Here is a 14,735-nt window from a genome sequence, read left to right as displayed (position 1 = left end):
TGTGTAATATATACATGTTACAATACATATAAAAAGACTTACATCCATAATACATAAAGAAATTCAACAAATCAGTAAGAAAAAGCTGGTCAACCCAATAGAAAAATGATCAAGACCTGGAATAGGCACTTCATGAGGGCAGTATACAAAAGGCCAGTAAACACTGGAAAGTTGCTGAACTGCATAGTTACCAGAGAAATACAAATGAAAGCCACAATTTAACATCACTAAACATCTAACAAAATGGCTAAAATAAAAAAATAATGATATAAAACATTGGAGAGGAAATAACACAACCAAGAGGCTCATACAGTTCTGGTGAAAGTATCAACTGGTATAAGCACTTTGTAAAAACATTTGGCAGTATGCACTAAAGGTGAGAATAGGCATACTCTATAACCAGGACTACTATTCCTTGGTATATATCCCAAAGAAATGAAGACTTAGGTTTTCCAAAAGATACATTTGAGAAGCACTATTCCTAAATATTCCCAAACTGGAAACTATCCAAATGCCCATCAGTAGTAAAATGGATAAATACATTGCACTATATTCATACAATAGAACACATAACAATGAGAATGAATGTTCCTTAACTACACCCATCAATACAGAAGGTTCTCACAAACATCATGTTGAGTGGGGGGAAAAAATAAGACATAAAAGAGCACAAGTTGTATCGTTCCATTTATATAACACACAGGAAGAGGTATAACTAACGTACACTGCCAGAAAATTGGTCAATCTTTTTAAAGTTAATGACTGGAAGGGGGCATAAAGGGGTTTTTGGAGTGCTTTGGGTAACATTCTGTTTCCCAGTTGGGTGGTTGTTATACAGATGTGTTCAATTTTTGAAAATTCATGGAGCTGTATACTTATAGTATGTATATTTTCTTTTCTTTCAAATTTTTATTTATTTTATTTTGGCTGTGTTGGGTCTTCATTGCTGCACAAGGGTTTTTCTCTGGTTGCAGCGAGCAGGGGCTACTTTTCATTGCGGTGCGTGGGCTTCTCATTGCTATGGCTTCTCTTGTTGTGGAGTGCGGACTTTAGGCGTGCGGGCTTCAGTAGTTGTGGCACGTGGGGTCAGTAGTCGTGGCTCGCGGGCTCTAGAGCGCAGGCTCAGTAGTTGTGGCACACGGGCTTAGTTGCTCTGCAGCATGTGGGATCTACCTGGACCAGGGCTCGAAACCATGTCCCCTGCATTGGCAGGCGATTCTTAACCACTGCGCCACCAGGGAAGCCCTATATTTTCTACATATAATGTTTTTTAAAAAATTTTAAAAGAAACATGAATCAGCTTGAAGGGACTCCTACTAGTCAAAGTTAAGACAAATTCAGCATTTAGAAAAAAGGGAGGTGGGGAAAGATTACAGAAACACAATTTATGAAAAACTATGAGGGCATAATGATAATAAAAAGAAAAAAAGAAAAAAAAATGCCAAAAATTCATCTCACCGTTGAGGCGGGTTTTAAAGCAACTCTTGAAGTTGGAGGCGTGGGAAGATGCAGAGTTTGCATCTCCCCACAACTAGAGCACCTGCCGGACACTGGTGGGGGAATCCAACACCCAGGGAGATGGGAAGAACCCCCAAGCAAACAAGGAGGATGTGGAGGGACTGAGGCGGGAAGAGAAGTGGAGGCCAGGGCAGGCACCCTCAGGGGTGCCTGAGAGGGGGGAGGGGTTCCCACGCCTGGAGGGACCCTCGGGGCCTTGGATCAGGGTGGAGCAAGCCCAGCATTTCTCCTGCCCAAATGGCTGGGGAAGTCTGCCCTCAGAGGTCCTACGCCCTCAGTGGTCCCCTCCGGGCCGGGTTGATCCTGGGGGCACAGGAGGGAGGCCGGGAAAGAACCGGAGAGGCAGGCAGGACGGGCCCTCCAGGACCAGAGGAGAGGGAAAGGAGCAGAGGGTGTTTGCCCCGTCCACTCAAGCTCAGGAAGCCTGCTGGGCTCCCAGGTGGGTCCTTCGCCCTCTGAGACCACAGGCGGGAGGCACACCTAAGCCCCTTCTGTTCTGTTGAGCTTAAGCTCCCCCTATGTCCCCCCACCGCGGGCCTTTTCCAGCCCTGTGGGTCTTAAACATAGGTCTCACACACCACCCAAACCTCGCCCTTGCTTAGGCCCCGCCCTCCACAGCCAAGGCCTTTTCCACCTTTTTACCTCCTCTTTTCTTTCATCTATAGTTTTATTTTTATATTTTTTCTAACATAGCTGTTAGTTTCCTAGTCTAATATTATTGTTTACTTTGTTACTGTTCACCCCTTTTTTTTTTTGCCACCCCGCGCGGCTTGCGGGATCTTGGCTTACGAGCCGGGGGTCAGGGCGAAGCTCTTGTGGTGGGAGCTCTGAGTCCGAACCACTGCACTAAGAACCTCAGACCCCAGGGAATATTCATCGGCGTGAGGTCTCCAAGAGGTCCTCATCTCAGCACCAAGACACAGCTCTACCTTACAGCCTATAAACTCCAGTGCTGCAAGTCTCAGGCCAAACAACCAGTAAGACAGGAACACAATCCCACTTGTACAAAAACTGAAAAGAAAAAAAACGAGACGGCAAAAAACTATGTTACAGATGAAGAAGGTAAAAACCTAGAAGACCAAATAAATGAAGAGGAAATAGGCAATCTACCTGAAAAAGAATTCAGATAATGACAGTAAAGATGATCCAGAATCTCAGAAATAGAATGGAGGCACAGACTGAGAAAATAAAAGAAATGTTTAAGAAAGATCTAGCAGAACTAAAGAACAAACAAACAGAGATGAACAGCACAATAATTGAAATGAAAAATACACTAGAGGAAATCAATAACGGAGGCAGAAAAACGAATAAGTGAGCTGGAAGACAAAATGGTGGAAATAACTGTCAAGGAGCAGAATAAAGAAAAAAGAATGAAAAGAACTGAAGACAATCTCAGAGACCTCTGGGACAACACTAAACGCACCAACATTCGAATTATAGGGGTCCCAGAACAACAGAAAAAGAAAGGGTCTGACACAATATTTGAAGAGATTATACCGGAAAACTTCCCTAACATGGGAAAGGAAATAGTCCAGGAAGCACAGAGGGTCCCATACAGGATAAACCCTAGGAGAAACACACCAAGACACATATTAATCAAACTAGCAAAAATCAAATTCAAAGGAAAAATATTAAAAGCATCAAAGGAAAAACAAAAAACAACATACAAAGGAATCCCCATAAGGTTATCAGCTGATTTTTCACCAGAAACTCTGCAGGCCAGAAGAGTGTCAGGATATATTTAAAGTGATGAAGAAGAAAAACCTATAACCAAGATTATTCTACCCAGCAAGGATCTCATTCAGATTCAACGGGGAAATCAAAAGCTTTTCAGACAAGCAAAAGCTAAGAGAATTCAGAATTCCACCAAACCAGCTTTACAACAAATGCTAAAGAAACTTATCTAGTCAGGATACACAAGAGAAGAAAAAGACCCACAAAAACAAACCCAAAACAATTAAGAAAATGGTAATAGGAACATATATATCAATAATAACTTTGAGTGTACACAGATTAAATTCCCCAACCAAAAGACACAGAGTGGCTAAATGGATAAAAAAACAAGACCCATATATATACTGTCTACAAGAGACCCACTTCAGACCTAGGGACACACACAGACTGAAAGTGAAGGGATGGAAAAAGACATTCCACATAAATGTAAATCAAAAGAAAGCTGGAGTAGCGATACTTGTACCAGGTAAAACAGACTTTAAAATAAAGACTGTTACAAGAAATAAGGAAGGACACTACATAATGATCAAGAGATCAATCCAAGAAGATATAACAATTATAAATGTTCATTCATCCAACAGGGGAGCACCTCAATACATAAGGCAAATGATAACAACCATGAAAGGGAAAACTGACAGCAACACAATAATAGTAGGGGACTTTAACATCCCACTAACACCAATGGACAGATCATCCAAACAGAAAATAAGGAAACAGAGCTTTAAATGACACAATAGACCAGACAGATTTAATTGATATTTATAGAACATTCCACCCAGAAGTGGCAGAATACACTTTTTTCTCAAGTGCACACAGAACATTCTCCAGGATAGATTACATCTTAGGTCACAAATCAAGCCTTGGAAAATTTAAGAAAACTGAAATCATATCAAGCATCTTTTCTGACCACAATGCTATGAGACTGGAAATCAATTACAGGAAAAAAATCTGTAAAAAACACAAATACATGGAGGCTAAACACTGCGATATTAAATAACTAAGAGATCACTGAAGAAATCAAAGAAGACATAAAAAAATACATAGAAACAAATGATAATGAAAACACAACAACCCAAAACCTATGGGACGCAGCAAAACAGTTCTAAGAGGGAAGGTTATAGCAATGCAATCTCACCTTAAGAAACAAGAAAAATCTCAAATAAACAATCTAACCCTACACCTAAAGCACGTAGAGAAAGAAGAACAAAGAAAACCCAAAGTCAGTAGAATGAAAGAAATCATAAAGATCAGAGCAGAAATAAATGAAATAGAAATGAAGAAAACAATAGCAAAGATCAATAAAACGAAGAGTTGGTTCTTTGAGAAGATAAACAAAATTGATAACCCCTTAGCCAGACTCATCAAGAAAAAGGGAGAGGATGCAAATGAATAGAATTAGACATGAAAAAGGAGAAATCACAACTGACACCACAGAAATACAAAGGATTATAAGAGACTACTACAAACAACTATATGCCAATAAAATGGACAACCACAAAGAAATGGATAAATTCTTGGAAAGGTACAATTTTCCAAGACTGAATCAGGAAGAATTAGAAAATATTAACAGACCTGTCACAAGTAATGAAACTGAAACTGTAATTAAAAATTTTCCAACAGGGACTTCCCTGGTAGCGCAGTGGTTAAGAATCCGCCTGCCAATGCAGGGGACACAGGCCTGGCCCGGGAAGATCCCGCATGCTGCGGAGCAACTAAGCCCGTGCGCCACAAATACTGAAGCCTGCTCGCCTAGAGCCCATGAGCCACAACTACTAAAGCCCGTGCCTAGAACCTGTGCTCCACAACAAGAGAAGCCACTGCAACGAGGAGCCTGCACATTGCAAGAAAGAGTAGCCCCCGCTCGCTGCAACCAGAGAAAGCCCGAGCACAGCAACGAAGACCCAACACAGCCAAAAATAAATAAATAAATAGATTAATTAATTAAAAAAGAAATCTTCCAACAAACAAAAGTCCGGGACTAGATGGCTTCACAGGTGAATTCTATAAAACATTTACAGAAGAGCTAACACCCATACTTCTCAAACTCTTCCAAAACATTGCACAGGGAGGAATACTCCCAAATTCATTCTACAAAGCCACCAACACCCTGATACCAAAACCAGACAAAGATACTACCAAAAAAAGAAAATTATAGCCCAATATCACTTATGAACATAGATGCAAAAATCCTCAACAAAATACTAGCAAACAGAATCCAACAACATATTAAAAGGATAACACCTCATGATCAAGTGGATTTATCCCAGGGATACAAGGGTTCTTCAATATACACAAATCAATCAACGTGATACACCATATTAACAAATTAAGGAATAAAAACCATATGATCATCTCAATAGATGCAGAAAAAGCTTTTGACAAAATTCAACATCCATTTATGATAAAAACTCCCCAGAAAATGGGCACAGAGGGAACCTACCTGAACATAATAAAGGCCATATATAGCAAACCCACAGCAAAATCACACTCAGTGGTGAAAAACTGAAACCATTTCCACTAAGATCAGGAATGAGACAAGAGTGTCCTCTCTCACCACTCTTATTCAACATAGTTTTGGAAGCCCTAGCCATGGAAATCAAAGAAGACAAAGAAATAAAAGGAATACAAACTGGAAAAGAAGTAAAACTGTCACTGTTTGCAGATGACATGATACTATACCATAGAAAATGCTAAAGATGCCGTCAGAAAACTACTAGAACTAAGCAATGAATTTGGTAAGGTTGCAGGATAATGCACAGAAATCTACGGCATTCCTATACACTAACAATGAAAAATCAGAAAGAGAAGTTAAGGAAACAACCCCATTTACCATTGCAACCAAAAGAATAAAATACCTAGGAATAAACCTACCTAAGGAGACAAAAGACGTGTACTCAGAAAAGTATAAAACACTGATGAAAGAAATTAAAGATGACATAAACAGATGGAGAACTATACCATGTTCTTGGATTGGAAGAATCAACATTGCGAAAATGACTATACTACCCAAAGCAATATACAGATTCAATGCAATCCCTATCAAACTTCCAATGGCATTCTTCACATAATTAGAACAAAATATTTTACAATTCGTATGGAAACACAAAAGACCCGATTAACCAATCTTGAGAAAGAAAAACAGAGCTGGAAGAATCAGGCTCCCTGACTTCAAACTATACTACAAAGCTACAGTAATCAAGAGAGTACGGTACTGGCACAAAAAGAGAAATACAGATCAATGGTACAGGATAGAAAGCACAGAGATAAACCCATGCACCTATGGTCACCTAATTTACGACAAAGGAGGCAAGAACATATGATGGAGAAAAGACAGCCTCTTCAATACGTGGTGCTGGTAAACTGAACAGCTACATGTAAAAGAATGAAATTAGAACACTCCCTAACACCATACACAAAAATAAACTCCAAACGGATTAAAGACGTAAGACCAGATGCTATAAAACCCTTAGAGGAGGGGCTTCCCTGGTGGCGCAGTGGTTGAGAATCTGCCTGCCGAGGCAGGGGATGCGGGTTCAAGCCCTGGTCTGGGAAGATCCCACATGCCATGGAGCAACTGGGCCCAGGAGCCACAACTACTGAGCCTGCGTGTCTGGAGCTTGTGCTCCACAACAAAAGAGGCCGCGATAGTGAGGCCCACGCACCGCGATGAAGAGTGGCCCCTGCTCGCCACAGCTGGAGAAAGCCCTCGCACAAAAACGAAGACCCTTACACAGCCAAAAATAAATAAATAAAATTTAAAAAACAAAACAAACAAACAAAAAACCTTAGAGGAAAACACAGGAAGAACACTCTTTGACATAAACCACAGCAAGATCTTTTTTTGACTCACCTCCTAGAGTAATGGAAATAAAAACAAAAGTAAACAGATGGGACCTAATTAAACTTCAAAGCTTTTGCACAGCAAAGGAAACCATAAACAAGACAAAAAGACAACCCTGAGAATGGAACAATATATTTGCAAATGAAACAACAGACAAGCGATTCATCTCCAAAATATACAAACAGCTCATGCAGCTCAATATCAAAAAAACAAACAATTAAATTAAAAAATGGGTGGAATGGGCTTCCCTGGTGGCGCAGTGGTTGAGAGTCCACCTGCCGATGCAGGGGACACGGGTTCGTGCCCCGGTCCGGGAGGATCCCACATGCTGCGGAGCGGCCGGGCCCGTGAGCCATGGCCGCTGAGCCTGCGCGTCCGGAGCCTGTGCTCCGCAACAGGAGAGGCCACAACAGTGGGAGGTCCACGTACTGAAAAAAAAAAAAAAAAAAAAAAAAAGGTGGAAGATCTAAATAGACATTTCACCAAAGAAGACATACAGGTGGCCAAGAGGCACATGAAAAGATGCTCAACATCACTAATTATTAGAGAAATGCAAATCAAAACTACAATGAGGTATCACGTCGCACCAGTCAGAATAGCCATTATCAAAAAATCTAGAAACAATAAATGCTGGAAAGGGTGTGGTGCAAAGGGAACTCTCCTGCACTGCTGGTGGGAATGTAAATTGATACAACCACTATGGAGAACAGTATGGAGGTTCCTTAAAAAACTAAAAACAGAACTATCATATAACCCAGCAATCCCACTACTGGGCACATACCCAGAGAAAACCATAATTCAGAAAGAGTCATGTACCACAATGTTCACTGCAGCTCTATTTACAATAGCCAGGACATGGAACCAATCTAAATGTCCACCGACAGATGAATGGATAAAGAAGATGTGGCACATATATACAATGGAATGTTACTCCATAGAAAGAAACGAAATTGAGGTATTTGTAGAGAGGTGGATGGACCTAGAGTTTGTTATACAGAGTGAAGTAAGTCAGAAAGAGAAAAATCAGGTATGTCAACACATATATATGGAATCTTAAAAAAAAAAAATAAGGTACTGATGAACCTAGCGGCAGGGCAAGAATAAAGACACAGACATAGAGAATGGACATGAGGACACGGGGAGGGGAGGGAGAAGCTGGGGTGAAGTGAGAGTAGCATCGACATATATACACTACCAAATGTAAAACAGATAGCTAGTGGGAAGAGGCAGCATAGCACAAGAAGATCAGCTCAGTGCTCTGTGATGACCTAGAGGGGTGGGATAGGGAGGGTGGCAGTGAGGCTCAAGAGGGAGGGGATATGGGGATATATGTATGCATATGGCTGATCCACTTTGTTGTACAACAGAAACTAACACAGTATTGTGAAGCAATTATATTCCAATAAAGATTAAAAAAAAAAAGCAACTCTTTACTTTGAAAACTGGTGACTAAGTAGAAAGAAATTAAGCATTTCTTTTGCTTTTCCTGCAACACTGATCTTTGAGAGTAACCAAATAGCTTTAGTTGGTGAAGTAAGCTCTAGTTTTACAGGAGAATGTCAATTATAATGCAGAAGGAATGAGAGAATTAGAAATTTATCATTCTGCAACCCTAATGAAATGACTAGTTCTAGAAACAATTAGGTTAATGGTTGATGGTTAATGGTTCTAGCCTAACTGTCCAATGCAAAGATCAGACTAATGAAAAGATCTCCCTAATCCAGTGGTCAACCTTAACATTACTAACTGTTGTTCAACCAATTATATGTGTTCTGACACAATGCAATATGAGGTGCATGTCATCTACAATGTGTCCTAACAAGAAAATGCTTAATTCAATCAGGTCTTTATATTTAAATTCCAATGTGCAGGAAATAAAAAGGAAAGAGGAATACATCATATATACCAACGAGGAGGAAGCCAGGTAAATCCAGAAGGTGAGCCATTCTATAGGAAAACACATATCACATTTCTCCTTGGTACTGAAGGGTCCCTAGATTTGGGATCAGTTATATAAAATAAGACTTCTCAAAGTTCCTATTAGCAAAACCAGTCATAACAGACTAAACTGAAAACTACCCAGAAATCCAACAACACTACAATGAAAAAATAAGCTGTGATACATTCACACCACGGAAGACAAAAGCAACAAGAATAAATTATCTACAACTACCCACAACAATGTAAAAGATTCCTACCAGCATGTTGAGTAAAAGAAGCCAATCATAAGAGTTTACGTAATATACAAAAACAGGTAAAACTGATTTGTGATTATTCTGGGGGAGATTGTGACTGAAAGGGGGCCCAAGGGAGGCTTCTGAAGTGCTGACAAATTCTGTTCTTCATCTGGGTGCTGGTTACGTGGATATATGTGAAAACTCACTGAACTCGACACTTAAAACTGCATGTGTATTACACTTCAATAAAACATTTTTTAAAAGTTCTTTAAAGTATGCAATTCTGGGCTTCCCTGGTGGCGCAGTGGTTGAGAGTCCGCCTGTCGATGCAGGGGATGCGGGTTCGTGCCCCGGTCCGGGAGGATCCCACATGCCGTGGAGCGGCTGGGCCTGTAAGCCATGGCCGCTGAGCCTGCGCGTCCGGAGCCTGTGCTCCGCAATGGGAGAGGCCACAGCAGTGAGAGGCCCGCATACCTCAGAAAAAAAAAAAGTATACAATTCCATCTTAGAGTTCTGCTTTCAGTGTATCACCAACATGTTAAATAACCTAAAAGCACATCTATATTTGGAAATTTTATCTTTTAAGTAAGAGATTACATATATATGAAAGATAATCCCAAATTCTATGAACATGAAATTCTAAAGTTTAGCTATTATAATGTATGTATTATACAATATAAAACTACAGAGGATAAATAATTTAAAAACATAACTTTTCAGCAAGATGGTTATCAAAACGTTGAATAAATACGAACTAAGTTAACTTATAATTTTCTGGGTGGCAGGTTAAAAGTAAGCACTAACGGATCTCTAACGAAACGTTAACACTGTCTATTCATTATATGATATTTCCAAATTGTTCATTATGTATTACAAATAACCTTGTAAAGGTGTAAAGAGACTCAGCCGCATCATTCACATTTTATATTATTTCTCTGAAAATGGTCTATTTAAATGGGTCTAAATTATCTCCACTGTTTTATACTTGAAAACACTGAGGCAAAGAAAACCTAATTGTTTTAGTAATAGGATCACAAATTCAATTATCGATAAGATCATGAAAATTTTTAGACTTTCAAGTACAGAAAGATCATGAAATAAAAATTAGCAATGGTTTTACTTACGAATTACGACTCCTGTCTTCAGAGTAGTTACACAGCATAAATACCTACACTGCATTTAAGAAAACCGTGGCAGCTAACAGGCAATTCAACTAATATACTGAGATTTATCCTCTATTTTCAAATGTTTAATCTTAAAGTATAGGTATGAGTACGAAGCATAACATATCACAGAATTAAAGGGAGCATTTAGCATAATGCATATCATAGGGCAATTACTAAATATATAACACATCACATGTATGATAAAACCACAAAAATATTTAAATAGAAAAATGAAATGCGTTGCCTTCTCCATTTTAGAAGGTTTATTAGTATTTTTATTCCAAGATAAAACCAGATTAAAGGTAATCAGAATTACCTTGACAGCCACTCCTTTTCCTTCAGGAAATTCCAGAAGATGGAACGTCAGTTCTTCAACTCTATTAATGCAGAGCCTTGGGTCAGTTGTTCTTCTTAACGCTTGAACTAACGCCCGGGTTCTGTTATCAATACTCACTCTGGCAATAATCTACAAAGACATGTTAAAATATGTATGATTTGAGTATGCAACTGCTCCAGTGATTCTAACAGATGATTAAAGTTTCTTAGGTCCCATTAGGAAACGAAACTTAGAAATCTGACAAAAATTCAAACTTAAAACCACACTGAATAACGACTTGCCTTTTCTCGCTGAAGAGATAACCGCCTTTTCTCCTCTGCATTTTTGTCTTTGCTGATGGCCTGCTCAGCTTTCATTGCCTCTTCCTGCTCTTCTAACTGACTCTTTGAATCATACTTTAGTTTGGGGACAAGTCCACCAATATAACCGCCTACCAAAGCTTGTACACCTTCAGTGGGACGAGAAAGAAAGTTAGCAATACTTTGTTTAGTAGAAATGGGAAGAACCTCAGGCGTCCCACTGGGACTTGCAGCATCGTCCTCAGAATATAAAGAAGCTTCTGAGCCCAGCTTCTTATCAGTCAGGACGCCAGGATCTGGAGAACTGGGTTTCTCGTCGTCTTCAGTCTTTTTAAGCTCAAGTTCTGATTTGTCCTGGAAATGTTTATTTTCCTTTTGTTCAGACATTTTTTCCTCACGCTTGAAGTATGAATTAATATGACTTGATAAAAGGTAGAATGACTCTCCAAATTTCGTGGTTAGATTATTCGTGTAATGAAAAAGGCTTTGCTTACTTGTATCTTCTTTCTCCATAACGTGACTTTCCTTTGCTGCAAAAGAATCCTTTTCTGCTAATTTGTTGCTGTATTTTTTCAGAAATGTGATGGTTTGTTTAATGTTTTTCTGTTTTAACCAGCCACTATCTGACAATTTTCTTAATATTCGAGAACTTGGCTTAAGTTGAGCTAAACGAGAGATCATTTCATTCTGCTTGCCAAAAACAGCCTTCGAAACAGCGTTCAAAGTATTTTTAATACGGGACATACGAAGGCTCGCTTTTGTAAGTCCCTTGGGCGCAGAAGTGCTAAGTTTCAAAATTCCAAAATGTAAACCATGGTTGCTTGGAGAGTAACAGTGCTTACTGCAAGAATGAGCTTCACTTTTGGTCCATTTACATCTTATTTTGCTTGTATGAAAACCTCTCTGCAGACTGCTGTGGCTTATCCTCCAGTAATGTTTAGGCGAGCACAAGAAAGGCAGTTGCTTGCTCCTCTGCTTCCCACAAAGACTTCTCGTATTACTAAGGAGGTAAATATAATATAGACCTACAGTCAAATTAACAGACATAACTTAAAAATCATTTATTTTCTATACGTTATGACTTTCACTTCATTCCTGAATGCTTCATTTAAGAAATGCCATAATTCATGGTCTTACCTGAAATGCAAGAAAAAAAAAATTAGGATTCAAGGTAAATTACTACTTGAACTAAACTCAGCAACTTGTCTCAAAAGAAGACAGGATAATATATTTTCATTATGGCAAAATAGATTTCACTTTAAGCCAACAGAAAATCAGTCATCTTTTACTATGGAAGTCAGTGAAAAAATAGTGAGTAGTAGGATGTTTCATGAAAACTAATTTAGAGAAGCTACCCAATAGGTAAGATTTCCTACAGCACAAAACTGAACATGCAATTGTGAAATAAAATTCATATTTATGGCAAGACAAGAAAACTTTAAACAGAAAAATTCTTCTCTGCCCTTTGGCCTCCCCTCTCCCCACGCTGTGCATGGTGCATCTGTATCACGACTTGACCAGAACTCCCCATCAGCAGGAATACCTGCTCAATCATAAACAGCAACATTCTCCTAGCATCATGAAGACAGAGCATTCCTTCTTGATCCACCACGATGGCACTTAAATCTGGATTATGTAAACTGTCAATATACATCATTTAACATACAGCCTTCTGTCTCAAAAAACTTAAACTGTGTCTTGACTTCTAACTGGCAGAACAGTTCTCAGAGCTTTCTGAGATGCTCTTCCCAGGTTATAATCCTCAAATTTGGCTCAAATAAAATTTTCCAATTCTTTCTTAGATCTACTGATTACTTTTTCGTTGACACAATTTAGATATTATGCTGCTTTTCTTCCTTCCTATGCTATTTAAAGTGTTGACAGTTTATGTGACACTAGACTGTAAGTTCTTGTAAGACAAGAGTCAAGTCTTACACTCCTACTCATTGCACACCGTTTGTAGAATATTTAATCTGAAACTGAGTCCCCCTAAAACCCAGGTCCTATGCTGAGTTTATGATTAACCTCTCTATCCAAAATGTTATTTTCCTTTCCAACAGCTGTTCCACTCAAGACTGAGGCATATCAAAGAAAAGCGGGGCTGAAACTGAGCAGGACCCTCCCAGGCACAAAAGCCTTTGTGTCCCCAGGTTCTTGTTTGTAGGAAAAAGGCTTTCAGCCTCCTAGACCTTCCCTGAGTTCCAAAGGGCAGATTCAAACAGTTACTAATTAAGGGAATGAGGTGATGCAGAAAGAAACAACAGTGCAGAGATGGGGCAGGGTCCTGGTTCCTCCTGGGGGGATGTACAGAACAACCTGGTACATATCTGAGTTCTTCTACAGGAACTCAGGCCCCCACCCAGGTGGAGGATGGTAACTTCAGGCTGAGCACACGCACCAGGACCCCAGACTGGTTGGAACCAGAAGACTGATGGTTGAGATTCCTGGAACACCACCCTGTTACCTCAACCAATCAGAGGAGGGGCACACACCCTGCAGACCTCCCCACAAATTTTGCCTATAAAAGCTATTTCCCGAAACCCATCAGAGTTCAGGTCTTCTGAGCAGGAGTCACCCGTTCTCCTTGCATGACCCCTGCAATAAACCTTTCTCCCACTCCAAACGGGGACATTTCAGTTTGTTTGGCCTCACTGTATGTTGGGCACACGTTCGACGACAACTCTACACTGGACATAGTGCTAGATGCTAAGACCACAAGCAAGATACCAAGAAACTTTCAGACTAGAGCTCGAGATAGCCTTGTAAGGAAGATTTTGCTGTCTAGTACAAAGTGCTTATTTAATCAAAGAAGTCAGACTAGAATAAGCTGTGTGCCACTTCTAACAGACAAGGGGCTCATAACCACAACATAAATGCTGTTTAAAACAGATTATTTTGTTCTTTCAATTGGTAAAATATAAATGATTGATAATATCCGGTACTGATAATACCTGGGGAAATGGGACACAGAGGGCTACCTGACAGTGTCTAATGAAATATCTGATAGTATCTAATGAAATTTTAAATGTTATCTATCAAAATTTTAAAGGCACATATTCTTTGATTAGCAATTCCACTATTAAGAATCTATCCTACAGAAATAACTGCATAGGAGTAAAGGTATATACACACATTCCCTGCCACACTGCTTGAAATAACAAAACACTGAAAAACAACTCTAAGTTTCTTCTAGCAAGGGATGGTTAAATAAATTATGGTACATACATACAATAAACTGAGTTACAATGTAATGTTACACAGCAGTTAAGGAGAATAGATGATCTGCCTATATATCCTTCATATACAGTGCAAAAGGCAAGCTGTGATATCATATATACGATACACACGAGGATACAACGACGTAAACACGAAGATATTATGTAATAGAAGAAAACAAAAACCTATATATGCAGTTTAAATCTGTGGCTACACACACACACACAGATTCTGAAAGGGTAAGTACCTGTTTATTAATTCCTGTGAACTGAGAGGTGGAATCAAAAGAGAATGAGAAGGGCTTTTACTTTTGGACAGACTCAATTACTTACAAAGAGCAGGTATCACTTTTGTACTTAAAAAAAAAAAGCAAACACTTTAATGCACTTTAACAGATGGTGCTATGTGAATGGAAGACACAAGGTAAGGGTAGATACCCAGGTAAGT

At 39.4% G+C, this 14,735-nt stretch overlaps 1 protein-coding gene across 3 annotated transcripts in view; it reads right to left on the bottom strand.

The window, feature by feature from the left end:
• LOC132430910 (calcium-independent phospholipase A2-gamma) overlaps positions 1 to 14,735 on the bottom strand; it is a 134,662-nt gene that overhangs the window by 42,298 nt on the left and 77,629 nt on the right. For 2 of the 3 annotated variants that reach the window (XM_060020232.1, XM_060020233.1), the window contains exons 2-3: positions 11,055 to 12,209; positions 10,753 to 10,902 (exon numbers count right to left, since the gene is read on the bottom strand). In XM_060020232.1, the coding sequence (XP_059876215.1) occupies positions 10,753 to 10,902; positions 11,055 to 12,119 (1,215 nt within the window). In that variant the 5' untranslated portion in view covers positions 12,120 to 12,209. The remainder of the gene's footprint in view (positions 1 to 10,752; positions 10,903 to 11,054; positions 12,210 to 14,735) is intronic. The other variant, XM_060020234.1, reaches the window with a different exon arrangement.

The sequence above is a fragment of the Delphinus delphis genome, chromosome 9 (genome assembly GCF_949987515.2).
Source record: "Delphinus delphis chromosome 9, mDelDel1.2, whole genome shotgun sequence".
Lineage (NCBI taxonomy): Eukaryota > Metazoa > Chordata > Mammalia > Artiodactyla > Delphinidae > Delphinus > Delphinus delphis.
The sequence above is the reverse complement of the archived record's forward strand: the minus strand, read 5'-3'. Positions and strand labels throughout refer to the sequence as shown.